Source organism: Rattus norvegicus, chromosome 8, assembly GCF_021556685.1.
Source record: "Rattus norvegicus strain SHRSP/BbbUtx chromosome 8, alternate assembly SHRSP_T2T, whole genome shotgun sequence".
Classification (NCBI taxonomy): domain Eukaryota; kingdom Metazoa; phylum Chordata; class Mammalia; order Rodentia; family Muridae; genus Rattus; species Rattus norvegicus.
In genome coordinates, this window is record NC_141541.1 from 54,243,260 (window position 1) to 54,258,527 (window position 15,268).

Below are 15,268 nucleotides of genomic sequence, written 5' to 3' on the forward strand. Positions count from 1 at the left end.
TGGGCCCTGAGACAGTCCCTTCCAAAACACTTGTGCCCTCTCACCCATATGACTTGGACTTTAGGACAGTGTTCTTGGCTTACAGACCCAGTCCCATGGAGGAAGCAGCAGTGGGGGGGTGTGCCATAATTTCTCTTCCCGTTGCTATGATACAATATCCTGATAAAAAAGACAAAGCGAGGGGTTATCCTGGCTCCCACATGGGGAGTCGTGGTGGAGGGACTGTGAAGCACCCGGTCACGAGCCCTGAGATGCCAGTCCTCAGCTCAGCTTGGCTCCCCTCCTTCATTTTGTATAGTCTGGAATTCTTCGCCCAAAGACCCCTCTCTGAGGTGATTCAAGACTCGGTCAAATTGACAGTGTGGAAGATGTCCTGAATGTTTGGGCTGAGAACGGCTCTCAGGAGTGGACTGCCAGCCTGCCTCTGTTTGACTAACAGCAGGTTGGGTGGATAAGAGCCCCACGGCTCTACTCTGATCCTGTATGGGCAGACAGAGTAGGTACAGCTATCAGCCTTCCTGGCCATGAGCTGTGTATGAGCACAGGCAAGAAGACTGAATCAGACAGAGACTTGAGTGCCAAGACCCCTTGATCCTCTGTGGCCGAGGCTGGCTATAAGATCATCTGTTTTTTTTTCCCCCAGAAGCTGAGACATGGGGTTTTCATTTTGCCTCACCCCCTATGCCAATCACCAGCAGATGCATATGAAGTATGCCCCAGTGTTGGAGAAGTCAATACGCCGATTTATGACATGCCAGGAGACAGTACAGCCTCCCTGCAGGGGATGGTGCATCCGTGAGTGCTGGGCACACACATAGGCACGATGTCCCAGTCTCTTAGCTCAGAGCCAAGTTCTGTGCGCACAGACAACTCAGATATCTATGCATATCTCACAGTCTATCACTAGCAGCCACTCTTGAACAAACTTAGGTAACACAGGTCTCCTCAGGGAGGGTACGAATGGGCAAGCACCTCTGGACCTGTCTCACGCTGGTGGCACCTGGTACTCAGCCCTCAGGTCCAGGAGGTGGAGCTCTAGCTAAGGTGTCCTACGTGACTCATCCCCCATCGGTTCTGACCTTTGGGCCCAGCGTAGGCTGGACCAGGACCGATTAGGCAAAGCAAGATGAGGACCAATGGGTCAATGGTACAGAGAGACCAATTCTTTAGAGGCAAAGCATAGCTAATATTCAACGAGGAGAACCTACGGGGAGCCAGATTATCTCACAGAATCTTCACAGCCGAGATTCATCTAAGACCACTACAGCACACACTGTGTGGAATCCAGATGCAAACTCAGGGAGTCTACTCCAGAGCCTGAGCTCAGAAAACACAAAAGACCAACAAGATGACTCAGTGCACAAAGTCACCCAGCCTGATGACATCGGTTTAATGCCTTGGAAACCAAACGGTAGGAGGAGAGAACAGACCTCTCCCACTTCTCATCTGACCTCTATACTCACCCCCACCAAAAACTAGTAAATAAATAAAATTATTATTATTACTATTATTTCATTGTCATTATTTTTGGGTTTTTGAGACAGGGTTTCTCTGTGTAGCCCAAGCTTCCTGAAACTCACTTTGTAGACTAAGCTATCCTCGAACTCACAGAGACCCACTGGCCTCCACCTGAGTGCTGGGATTAAAGGCGTGGACCACCACACTTGCCATAAGTTATTTTTTTAAAACTCACTAAACATGGCTGCTCTAGGAAGGAGTGAGCTCCTGGCCACTGCAGGAGGCTTGAGAGGTGTGGGGAACACTGCAGTGTCATAGGGCCCAGCAGAGGAGGGCAGGTATCCAGCTGTCTTCGGTCTCATGAGACAAGTCAATCTGGACACATTTTTTAAGAAAATGGATGGCCACACAGCAAATCAGGCTGGCACAATTATGGTCTATTCTAATGGCTCTCATTTCATAAATGCTATCTTGTGGACAGCAGTTAATGGGACAATATGATGGATGGGTGTCATCATCTAGTCCCTGGTATGGTCCACTGAGGCTCCACTCAGACCACAGCCTGGCACCTTTCCTGTGGAGATCTTCTGCAACTATATGTGTGGACACATTTACAGTCTCAGTAGGAGATCAAAACATTCACTTTCCACAGCAGTGTAGTCTGTCACCTTCAGAGAGAGAGAGAGAGAGAGAGAGAGAGAGAGAGAGAGAGAGAGAGAGAGAGAGAGAGAGGTCATTCTGCATGGCTCCTGCATATAGCTGGGGACAGTGGGGCAGTAATCAAACCTTAGCCATCCCCACTCTCTCACTGCTGCCTCAAGCCCACTTGGTGACCCGCTAAGGGAAAGAGTGGCTCTCCCTCTGCCACTGTCAAGAGAGGATCGGGTTCTCCCCTACCTTCCTATCTCTGATGCACACAGAAAATCATTATCATTAATTTCAGCCCTTACTCTGGGCTAAGCTCCCTGAACCCATTTCCCAAGGACCACATAATTTAATATAACAAACTACACATTGTTCAAAGGAGAAACTTGAGGCTTCAGATAACTAGACTGAGGTGACCCGGCTTGACCGCCATGAAACACAAAGCACATTTATGATTAACTCCTTTGATCCTGGGTTCTGCTCAGGGACTCCCCTAGACTCTCAGGCTGGTTCCTCCTGAAGCTTCTGGCCATCCTTCCCAGCTTCTTGTACAGGGCGGAGCCAACTCAACAAGACAGCTCCCCGAGGCTGCCTGTGTGCTGTCAGCATCCACGTTGTCTTGGGGTCATTAAAGTCCAAGAGGCCTCCTGGGAGTGTGTCACCTTCCAACGTGGAGTCACACTGGGGAGGAGGCGGGGAGAGAAGGCTGGAGGGGCTTTAAATGAGTGGCTGGCCTTGCCTGCCGTCAATCCTCACAGCGACACAGGTGAACCGTTTCTTCTGACGCTAGGAAACATCCAGTGTAGCTGAGGCTGTCCCAACCCAGTGAGGAGCCCAGGATGTTCCTGAAGGCTGTGGTGCTGACCGTGGCCCTGGTGGCCATCACCGGTGAGTAGACACTGCTCTCCAGCAGTTGTAGTTCATGAGAGGCAGCCAGAAAAGCCAGCTCTAGAACTCGTGGACAGCTCAGGGTGGCCTTGCGTTTGCCCAGCGGCTCACAAGGACTTTGTTCTCCCTGGCACCTGTGCTCCCTGAGTTATCCCAGGGATGGGGAAATGGGTTGCACTATCCCAACTCCAACATCATCCAGTTCAGAGCTGAGGCGGAGGGACCAGGAGAGAGATGCATCTTCATAAATCACTTGCCTTCTGCTCTCTGCCCAGGGACCCAGGCTGAGGTCACTTCCGACCAGGTGGCCAATGTGATGTGGGACTACTTCACCCAGCTAAGCAACAATGCCAAGGAGGCTGTGGAACAACTGCAGAAGACAGATGTCACTCAACAGCTCAAGTAAGTGGGATCAGACTGCGAGGCTAGGCCTTCTTGAAGCCCATAGCTGACCTCAGAGATGGGACACTGGCAAGATGGGACATCAGAGTCTTGCCTCTCCAGACCTAGATCCTGCCTATAAACAGGGAAGCTGGACCCAGGGACCCATCCCTGTAGTACCTTCCTATCTGCATGTGCTAGCGTTTGGTAAATGGTCAAATCCCATCACCAACTCTTGGTAGAAAGAGGAGAGAGACATGTCCCATAAGGACACGAGGTGCCTGTGCAATCAGGGGGAGGGAGGCTGGGATGTTTGGGGACCCTCTGAGCACATGCAAAGACATCAGACCCCGTGCCACTGGAAGACATGTGTTGCACAATGTGATCCTGTGCTGGGAGGGATGTCAAAGTCCAGTCCCATTCTTTATCCACAGGAAAGGAAAACAAAGTTCTCAAGTCACATGGTGGGCAGATAAGGATACAGAGGCTCAGCAGAAGCCTTGCAGATAAAACTCCAAAGTCGAACTAATCCTAAGAGATTTCCTGAAAGCATGGTCCATCCTGGGGGGTGGGGGGGGCTACAGGGACAAGATGGAGGTCTCTGTTCCTGAGGACTCACTCCTGACCTAGGCAGGTGTATAAAGCTGAGTGTTCTACAAGTGTATCTAATGGTGCTTCCTTCTCTCTGTTCTTTCCTTGAAGTACCCTCTTCCAGGACAAACTTGGGAACATTAACACCTATGCCGATGACCTGCAGAACAAGCTGGTGCCCTTCGCCGTTCAACTGAGTGGACATCTAACCAAGGAAACAGAGAGGGTGAGGGAAGAGATCCAGAAGGAGCTCGAGGACCTACGGGCCAACATGATGCCCCATGCCAACAAAGTGAGCCAGATGTTCGGGGACAACGTGCAGAAGTTGCAGGAACACCTGAGGCCCTATGCCACGGACCTGCAAGCTCAGATCAACGCACAGACCCAGGATATGAAACGCCAGCTGACCCCCTACATCCAGCGCATGCAGACCACAATACAAGACAATGTGGAAAACCTGCAGTCCTCCATGGTGCCCTTTGCCAACGAGCTAAAGGAAAAGTTTAACCAGAATATGGAAGGGCTCAAGGGGCAACTAACCCCCCGTGCCAATGAGCTGAAGGCCACGATCGACCAGAACCTGGAAGACCTGCGCAGCAGACTGGCCCCTCTCGCGGAGGGTGTGCAGGAAAAACTCAACCATCAGATGGAAGGCTTGGCCTTCCAGATGAAGAAGAACGCTGAGGAGCTCCAGACCAAGGTCTCCACAAATATCGACCAGCTGCAGAAGAATCTGGCCCCGCTGGTGGAAGATGTGCAAAGCAAGCTGAAAGGCAACACGGAAGGACTGCAGAAGTCTCTGGAAGACCTGAACAAGCAGCTGGACCAGCAGGTGGAGGTGTTCCGGCGTGCTGTGGAGCCCCTGGGGGATAAGTTCAACATGGCTCTGGTGCAGCAGATGGAGAAGTTCAGGCAGCAGCTGGGCTCCGATTCGGGGGACGTGGAAAGCCACTTGAGCTTCCTGGAGAAGAACCTGAGGGAAAAGGTCAGCTCCTTTATGAGCACCCTGCAAAAAAAGGGGAGCCCAGACCAGCCCCTAGCCCTCCCCCTCCCGGAGCAGGTTCAGGAACAGGTCCAGGAGCAGGTGCAGCCCAAACCTCTGGAGAGCTGAGCTGTCCCTGGTGTCCTCGGCCCATCACAGCAGCAGACACCTGCCCTGCCCCACCACCTGTCTGTCACTCTGTTCCCAAGCACTTCTCGTACCAGCTTGAGGACACATGTCCTGTGGGTGACGATACCTCCTCTCGTTACTCAATAAAGCATCTGAGAAATTAACCCTGTTGGGTCGCCGTATGATTCCTTGGGGGCCTGGCCTGAGGTGGGGAGGAAATTGATGCTTGGCAAAGCCGGGCAGTATCAGATGTGGACTGGGGGACATAGGGGTGGGGCAGGCAACGAGCCTGCGGGTGGATCAGGGGGTTGGCGTGCTAGAGAGGCGAACACAGAAAAGATGCCCCTCTATCAAAAAACAAAACACACATCCCACTTACAGCTGTTTAGCCAGCAAACAGTTATCAAGTGCCCTTGAGGTTCCAGTGGAGCACCAGTCAAATCAGTCTTCCTGTCACTGTGTCCCTGGGTTACATGCTGACAGGGACACCTGGAGGGCAGCAAGACATAGTCCCTGACTTTGAAGAGTTTACTGTATGGCAAGTCCCTTCTTGTATGTGCTGTGCCTTTGAACTTATTTATACAAAAGTAAGTCACTCTACTGCACTGTAAACTATTCGGGTTTGCTTGGGAAATTTCTCCACCTATGGATAAACCTGTTGACTCCAGAGCTGTACAATAGGTACCACAGGATATGAACGCTTCTTGGAGGCAAAGTTGGAGCAGGTGCCGGAGCTTGCAGAGAACCCTGGCACGCTCTGCCCCGGAGCCTCCTGATGGACGGCTGGCCTGTCTATGACCGAGCTGGTGGTTGCTGGGCTAAGAGATGAACCAATCCATCAGAGCACCCAAGTGGTTTCCTGGGCATAGCCAGCCACAGGCAAGCTGCAGTCTCTGGAATGAATTCTCCCCTGCCCTTGGAGACTTAGAGCCTCCCCAAGGGCGTAGAGCTAGTTCAGGACTTCCACCCAAAGGATTTCACTGGCTGTAGCCTCTGACTCAGGTCTGCAGGTCACATCCCTCTGCCTAGAATGGGGAAAGTCCCTCTGGGATGTTCTAGAATAGACTGGAACATGCTGTGGGTGGTCCCAACTGCTTGGCCTTCTCCTTCCCTTCCAAGGCTTCCCTTTTGAATCATAAGCCCAGGCCTGGGTTTGAATCCTAGTTTCCAGATACCTACGGGGTGATTTAGGGGAGGTAACAAAACCTGTTTGGAAAGGAAAGTGAGGAACCTAGGGGCCAGAATTATTCAGAAAGTCTGATGGTGCCAGGCACTTAATACAACCTTAAGGGTGATGTAAACACTAAGTGTGTGTGTGTGTGTGTGTGTGTGTGTGTGTGTGCGCGCGCGCGCGCGCATGCGCACAGCCCTAGTGTAGCAGAAACCTAGGAAATGTCCTCTTCTGCTCACCTCCCCAGATTCAGGCCACCAAAACCAGGTAAAGGCACACTCTTTATGTCTCCCCAGCACCTGCTAACCTCAGCTACTCGGGCCAAACTGTCACAGCCACTTCTACTTACCACCCCAGGAAGACACGGGTGACCAGGTGACCACATTTGGCCAGAATACCTGGCAGCAGGAGGCTGGCTGACTGGCTTTAGGAAACACTTGCTTAGAACTCCAAGGCATTACAAGGAGATAGAACAAAGGCTGGTTGGTGTTCTGAGCCTGTCTGGAAGCTTCTGGTAGATCAGTTAAGTGAGCTCTGCCTCTCCAAAGCCTCTGAGTCTCCCAGACCCTTGTTCATAGTACACATCCTTAGTGGGACCTGTATTAGTTGAAATGTTACAACTTGAAACAATGTAAGTAAAGGGGGGAGGGGAGTTAGGTTAGGCTACATGAATAGGTCTTTTTCTGTTTGTTTTCGAAAGTTTGCAACAAAACAATCTGTGCTCATTTAAAAAAAATAAGAGACGATATTAGGTCTTTGGGAGACGATAGTCTTTAAGAACAGGATTGGAGTTCTTACTTCTGGTAGGATCACTCAGGGATCCCCATGGGAAGGCATCCTTGTTTCAACTGTCAGACGTAGCTAAACAGCGCCATCTATGAGCCAGGAGGTGGCCTTCGCCGGATAGCTGATTGCTGGAACCTGGGTCTGGGAGTCCCCAACCTCTAGGGCTATGGGAGGAGATAAATGTGTGAGTGGGTGGAAGGTGGGGAGAGCGAGCAAGCTGGGTCTATTTGCTTATTATTATTGTGAAATTTGTGTTTTCACGAGCCTCCTTGTCTATGGTATCTTTTTTTTTTTTTTGGTTCTTTTTTTCGGAGCTGGGGACCGAACCCAGGGCCTTGCGCTTCCTAGGCAAGCGCTCTACCACTGAGCTAAATCCCCAACCCCCTATGGTATCTTGTTAGAGCAGTCTGAGTGGGTTTCTGACAACAGCTGCCCAGTTCCTGAAAGTTTCTTGGCTGGGAAGTCCCCCTTTGAGGAAGTTTCTGTTTTGAGGTTTGCTTTGCTTTGTTTTGTGTTTTGTTTGCTTTTTGAAAAAGGGTCTTGTGTATCCCAGACTGGTTTCAAATTTGATACGTAACCAAAGATCACCTTGAACTTCTCATCCTCCAGGCTCCATGTTCCAAAAGATAAGAGTTGTAGGTGTGCACCACCACCCCTGGCTCTCTGGTGAGTTTTATTTTTTTTTCTAATTTTTTATTTACAGGCTTATTTGTTTGTGCATTGATTGAGTGGTGATTGCTTCATTCATTCATTCGTTGTGTGTGTGCATGGACACATACACATGTGAGTCTATGCATATGGGTATGTATGTATTATGTATGTATGTATGTATGTATGTATGTATGTATGTACTCGGCCATGGTATGTGTGTAGAGGTCTGAGGACAACTTTCAGGTGTGGGTTCTCTCCCTTTACCATGAGGGATCTGGAGATTGGACTCAGGTAATCCAACCTGACGGGGAGCACTTTTACTTGCTAAGCCTCTGTCTACCTTCGGAGGAGGATCACCTGCGACTCCTAGTACAGATGCCAATCAGCAGCCTCTGACAGCCTCGTGTTGTGGTGCAGACCTGTAATCCTAGTATCAGGAGGCCGAGGCAGGAGAATTATGACCTTGGGGCCATACTGGACTTCACAGAGACAATCTGTATGGAGGGTAGGAAGGGATGAAGGGAGGGAGGGAGGGAGGAAGAGAGGAAGGGAAGGAAGAAGGGAGGGAGGAAGGGAGGAAGAGAGGAAGGGAAGGAAGAAGGGAGGGAGGAAGGGAGGAAAAGAGGAAGGGAAGGAAGAAGGGAGGGAGAGAAGAGAGGAAGAAAGGAGGAAAGGGAAGAGAGGGAGGAAGGAAAGGGAAGGAAGGGAGGGAGGGAAGAAGGGAAGAAGGAAGGAAGGAAAGAAAGGAGAAGGAAGGAGGGAAGGAAGAGAAGAAGGAAGGAAGGAAGGATGGACAGGGAGAAGGGACAAAGAGGCGGCATAGCTCTCCACCCGTTTGGTTTATGGTGACAGCAACTAGATTTCTCCTGCTTTCCCTGATGTCTGTTTTCTAAACTATGTACTCCAAGGTTTAAAAAACCTAGTTCAGTCAACTCAACTTTGGCTCCAATCTTCCAGCACAGGGGTCCATGGCTAGCAATTGAGTGCCTTGCCGCACACGCCCACCCATTCCTTCTAAGGAGCCCCATGTGCTTGGCCTTTGGAAGCCATAGTCTCTTCCCTGCCTGCACAAGTCATGCTGACCTGTCTGTAGGAGGCTTAGTCCTCAGTAGATTGGTTGCTCCTAGGGAAAGACCCATTCTCTTTGCACTAAGACAGTGAGTGAACTTGGCTTCCCATAGCCCAGTTAGGCCCAAGTCATCTCTCGCATCTAAGACACTGGACAAATGGAAAGTGACATCTGTCTGGGCTTAGGTAACCAGTCCCATCTGTCCTGTTGAGGGGCCCTCTGACAGCTGCTCTTAAACTTTCCATGAAGTCCTGAGTTCAAGAGGAAATGGGAGGAGTCCTGATATGGGTCTAGGAACCTCTTTTTATTGAGTGTGTGTGTGGGGGGGGTCTCTAGAGCAGGTTAGCCCTGAACTTACCATGTAGCTAAGGATAACTCTGGCATGCTGGTCCCCCTACCCATCCCCTACTTTCCACATTCTGAGATTATTTGAGCCCTCATGCCTGGTTTATCCAGTGCTGGAGACTGTCTTGCATACTCTACGCAATCAGTCAACTGACTGAGCCAGGATATCCTTGAACTCCTGACCCTAGGTTCAGCCCTAAATCCTGGGATTACAAATGTACGTCACCATTCTCAGATATTTAGGAAAATATATCCCAAAGATTGTAAGTTAAAGATATGTTGACAATGACACGGTACGTAAGTCTATTGCTCCAGCTTGGATTTGAGCTGTCCCTCAAAGGCCCATGTGGTAAGACGTGACTGCTAGCCCCTGGTGCTGCTGGGAGGTGGTGGAATCTTTAGGGGCTGGGACCCTAGTGGGAGAAAAGTCACTGGAGGTGTCACAGCCCTGGAAAGGGATATAGGGACCTGGCCCCTTCGACTGTCTCTCCTTGCTTCCCAGCCAGCACAAGGCAAACAACTTCTTCAAACACAAGCTCTTGCCACGATACCCTGCCTCAATAGGTCCAAAAGTAACAGGCTAACCGGCCTTGGAACCTCTGAGACCCTTAAAGAAGATAAACCATTTTTCCCTTGTTAGGTTGATTTGCCCCCAGGCATTTGTAGTGGTGACAGAAAACTGAGGAACACAAGACTGTACTTGAGCATGACAGCCTGAGGCAGTGAGGAGACTCTTAAGATAGCCCAACCCTGGCATGCACCAGCCAGAGAGCACTGTTAACCATGCTGGGTGCTGAACAGGACGGAAACCATGAAAAATGGCAGGAGGGAGATTTGAAATCCAGGTGGCTTCAACAGGCCTTTGGCGAGTACAGAGGGAGGGAGTGTTGAAGAAGGGAAAATGAAGTCCAAAGAGAGGCTAATCACCCTCTGAGATCACCGGTGAGAAATGCCCAGGCCTGTGGGGATTCCTTAAGGTGATAAAGTTAGTGCTCATTGCTCACTGATGTGAGGTGCTTCTGAAAACAATTATCCGTGTTAGGTGAATTGTATAATCCTTTTAACAGTCTGATATCAACGGGGACGGGGGGAGGCAAACACAGTCGGGTCCAGAGGGGTGGACCTGGAATTTGAACATGCGACTTTGCTGACCTGTGAGGATGAAATCTTCACAGATGAGTAAGGGCACTCCTATACAAGGGGCAGGCTTGGGTCCTATCTCACCATGTTCCAAGCCCAGCATCAGGTTCGTACAGGAGAAAGGAAGCCAGAAGCTAAAGGAGCCACTCCCAAGAGTCCTGTGAGGAGGAAGGGGTTTCCATTTTAATTTTATACATTTCTTTCTTTTTTTCTTTTTTTTCTTTCTTTCTTTCTTTTTTTTTTTTTCGGGGCTGGGGACCGAATCCAGGGCCTTGCGCTTGCTATGCAAGCACTCTACCACTGAGCTAAATTCCCAACCCCAATTTTATACATTTCTAAAACATCAGATTTCTTCCTATTTATTTATTTATTTATTTATTTATTTATTTATTTATTTATTTACATTCCAAATGCTGTTTCCCCCCTCCCAGTACCCCCTTGAAGAGTTCTACCCCCTCCCCTTTGCCTCTGAGAAGGTAGACCTCTCCCAAGTATCCTCCAACCTCGGTGCATCAAGTCTTTGCAAGATTAGACGCATCCTGTCCCACTGAGGTCAGACAAGGCAGTCCACAGCTATGAGTCTGTGTGTGTGTGTGTGTGTGTGTGTGTGTGTGTGTGTGTGTGTGTGTGTGCGCGTGCGCGCGCGCGCATGCGCACTCAGACCAACCCAGGCTCGCTCTTTGGTTGGTGGCTCAGTCTCTGGGAGCTCCTGGGGTCCAGGTTCATTGACACTGTTGATTTTTCTGTGGGATTTCCCTGTTATTTTGAGACAGGATTTCTTTATGAATCCCTGGCTGTCCTGGAACTTGCTCTGTAGACCTCACTGGCCTCAGCTCTGCTCCTGAGTGCTGGGATTAAAACTGTGAGACACTACCACTCTGCAAACAATAGAATTTTTTCAAACAAGATTTGTTTTAATTTTCTGTGCATGAGTGTTTGCGTGTATGCGTATGTATCTCGTGCATGCTTGGCGCCCACAGAGATTTGCAAAGGGCATCAGATACCTTTGAACTGGAGTTACAGACAGTTGTGGGGTACCATGTGGGTGCTGGGAACTGAGCACAGGTCCTCTGAAAGAGCAGCAAGCGCTTTTAACCCCTAGCCATCCTTCCAATGCCGGACACTGGGAGAGTTTTAAAGATTTATTTTTGTTTTACATGTATGTTTTGTCTGCATGTATGTATGAGCGCCACATGCATGCCTGGTGCCAGATTTCCTTGAATGAAAGTTACAGACGCTTGTGAGTCACCAGGTGGGTACTGAGAACAAAGTCCAGGTCTTCAGCAGGTGCCACTAACCCCTGAGCAATCCTTCCAGCCCAGGATTTGGGACATAAAAATGAACTTTCATACATCCTTTTTCTTCCTTCTTTCCTTCCTTCCTTTTATTCTTTCTATATTCTTTTTTTTTTTTTTTTTTGAGATAGGATTTCTCTGTGTAGCCCTAGCTGCCCTAGAACTCTCTATATTGTAGACCAGTCTGGTCTCAAACTCAGAGATGTGCCTGCCTCTGCCTGCCAAGTGCTGGGATTAATGCATACACCACCACTGCCTACCTGCATGTGGTCTTGGGAGAGGGGCTAGACAGTGGAGACGAGGATGGTTAAGGGTAGGAGGTTCCATCTACACTGCCACAGGAAATCACTCTCCTGCTGGGTGAAGACCTTTCAGCATGGCTATTTCATGGTCACCTATGATTCTGCTGTTAACTCCTCCCCCGTTGCTTCAGAAATAAACTCAGTAAACGTATTGTTTTCACGGTGAACTTTGGTTGGTCAGTGGACCTCAAGAGGAGGTATTTATGTTTTCCCCAGGGAAGGAACTGTAGCAATACGCCCCAGACAGAAAACTCATTCCCAGTAAGCCTTTGTGAACACTGCGATGAACTCTACTCACTCCCAGTCATTCCAGTCCCTGCCCTGTGTATCTGACTGTGTATCTAGGAGGAGACACTGATGGGTCACATGGTAAGTCTATGCTTAACTTTTTAAAAAGGAATATTTGTTTACTTGTGTGTGTGTGTGTGTGTATGTGTGTGTGTGTGTGTGTGTGTGTGTGTGTGTGTGTGTGTGTGCAGTTAAGCCACCTGCGTGCGTGCATGGAGGCCAGAAGGGGGCCTGTTGTTCCTCCTCTGTCATTGGCCACATTTTCTGATGAGGGAGGGTCACTTCCTGAACCTGGGCTCCCATTCTCCCATTTTCTCCGCTGTACTGAAAGACAACAAGCCCAGAGGATGCTCCTGTGCTCACCCCACTGGGGCTGGAGTTGTTAGCCTGTGTGGACACCCAGCTTGTTACTAGGGTGCTAAGATTCGAACTCCAGTCTTCATGATTGAGTAGCCAGCATTCGTATTTGTAACCACTGACCACATGGCTAGTTTTTAATTAGTTAGTTAATTTTAATTATTTATGTTTAGTGTATAAATGTTTGTCTGCATGTACGTCTGGGCTGGTTGAGCCACCAAGAGGGTGCTGAGAATCTGAACGTGGGTGTGGGATGATGTCACAGCTGAGGCAGGTACAAGATAGGATGAGGCCTGTCTTTGGATGAGAAGGAAGGATGGGCGGGAGAAAAGTTTGAAGAAAGAGGAGGAGACTGGAACGGAAAGGAGGGAGAGACAGGAGGGACAGGGAGAGAACCGTGGCAGGACAATATGGCGGGTGACGTTAAGATTCCACGCTGTGCCTTTGCAGGTTGTTACTAATGTTCTTAAGGGATGGATGTGTATTGGGCTTTGTATGTTTAGGTGAGCAATTATATCTTATCAATTGGGCCAAAGGTTCTTGTGTTGTGTGTTCTTTCATGTAGCGATTTAAGTGTAAGAAAGTGTGCAGCGGCTGGTCTGGGTCGCCACAGAGTTGGGATGAATGTTTCTGGCATGGAAATCTGCCTTGGGAACTGGATGGGTAGAGAGATTGCTGCCAGGCTCAGAGAGAGGCCTTCAACAGTGTGGTATGGGATGGAGCAAAACGGGTGAGAGGCTTTGCTGACTGAGACTTAAGATATCCAGCAGACGTCTTGGGGCATCACGGTGGTGAACCTAGTGAGGTAAAAGACAGCCATACTTTTTATATTTTTGATATTTTTACAACAACACATGGGTCCTCTCAAAGAGCAACCAGTGCTCTTACCCACTGAGCTGTCTCTCCTGTCTGTAGGAGGCTGACCTGTGTGATCAAGGAGCTGTTGTGGAAGACAGACTGTATGTGCCCAAAGTGCCCTGTTGACTTCTACCTATGGATTGTATCGGGCCACCTGGCGCTTGTCGGTAAGGCTGGCTCAGTTCTCTGTTGTTGTTTGTTTCTGCTGTGCAGTCTACTAGGGACTGAACCCAAGTTTGATCATCCTGGACTGGCTCTATGCCCCGAGCCAGTGGCCTTTTATGGTAGTGTGCTGTACTGAACCCAGGACTGCTTGTCTGCCAGGCAAACACTCTATCAAGTGAGACACATTCCCAGCTCCATGACTCTGAAGAACCTCCAGACAGAGGCAGGAGGGTCCCTTGAATCCAAGGGCAACCTTGTGGAACCTTGTCTTATAAATCACAACGAGCTGTGCGCAGTGGTGGCTCCTGGCTTTAGTCCCAGCACTCGGCAAGCAGAGGCAAGCAGATCCCTGTGAGTTTGAAGCCAGCCTGGTCAACATAGCGGGTTTCAGGTCAGCCAGGGCTACATGGCGACACCTCGTCCAAATAAATAAAAAACAAATAAACACCCTGCCAGCTCTTTATTTTGTGCTATTTGGTGAAGGCCTCTTCTGTGAATCTGGCCTGGCTTCTTTCTGGTTATGATAATTGTATAACTGGCTGAACCATCCCATTCCCAGGATTCCAGGAAACCCGGAGCCAGTGTGAAGGTCGGGTCCTACACCCTTGGCACCTCTTACTGCCTCTGTGATTGTGGGTTTTTAACCAGCTCATGATCTTCTGCTGTCCTGTCATGGTCTCTGGCCCTCAGATTCTCCTCTCTCTTCCTCCGCCTTGGTCTCCACCGACATCTCTCTCGGTATTCATTTCCTGGAGCCTGGGATCTCTGACGGTGCACAGGGGTCTCTCTAAAGACAAGCAGCACAAATAAACAACATTTATCTTGTCTGGCACATTGGCACGCTGTTTACTCATCGTGCTGGGTACATCTTGTGGTATCAGTCCACGTCATTGGCCCCACCTAGCGTTGCGCCATCAACAGGTGTCACTGGCATAAACATCAGGCTAAGGTCACTTCACAGACTCTGTGGACCATGGTCTCTAAGGGCGGACAGGTCACTTCACTAAGGCATGTTTGGAGGCCTGAGAACTTGGTGTCCTATCAGTAGCTAGATTTACCTCTGACTATGAGGAGTTTGAGGGAGGTAGGAGACTGAGGAGGATACGGGACAAGAGGGCAGCCTCACTCTCAGGGTGACTTGGTAGCTGTATGGTGACTTGGCTGGCTAGCCTCTGTTGGCCCTGGGCTTCTTTTCCTGTATTCACATCAGTTAGCATGTGTCTCCAACAGTCTTCTCCCCTCAATCATAAACATCATGGGACAATGAGAAGGTACCAGGCTTCATCCTGAGCACCGGCTTCTCCCACTGAGAAGTGTAGATGCTTCCGCTGTTGCTTTGGGTAGGAGCTGAGTTCTTGATTAGCCTCTGAGCACAAGGCATTGAGCTGAACTGGACACAGAGGCCATAGGCCTGAAATTGACCCAGGATAAGACCTTGAACAGGAGCTGACATCTCCTTGAACTCCGGTTTCCCTGTAGAGAGAAACCTCTGCCTTGGAGTGTTGGCTTGAGTACTGAGAGATACACCATGAGTGCTCTGTGAAGGAGACTGTCCGTCGGTTTTCTCCAGTGCTCTTGGTGCCAGACTCGGGAAGACTGGAAGACCTGGGCCACCTTTCCCGCTGCTTCTTGTCACTCTAGTTTTTTTTTTTTTGTTTGTTTGTTTTTTTGTTGTTGTTGTTTGTTTTTGTTTTTTTTTGTTTTGTTTTTCTTTTTTTTTTTCCAGAGCTGGGGACCGAACCCAGGGCCTTGTGCTTGCTAGGCAAG

The 15,268-nt window shown here is 49.7% G+C and overlaps 1 protein-coding gene across 1 annotated transcript; it reads left to right on the forward strand.

The window, feature by feature from the left end:
• Window positions 1-2,850: 2,850 nt before the first annotated feature.
• Window positions 2,851-5,231, forward strand: Apoa4 (apolipoprotein A4). Its single transcript, NM_012737.2, is given in 3 exon segments — window positions 2,851-2,991; window positions 3,267-3,393; window positions 4,075-5,231. Coding segments are annotated over 3 exon segments (1,176 nt in total). The 5' UTR covers window positions 2,851-2,942; the 3' UTR covers window positions 5,075-5,231.
• The last annotated feature ends 10,037 nt before the right edge of the window (window positions 5,232-15,268 follow it).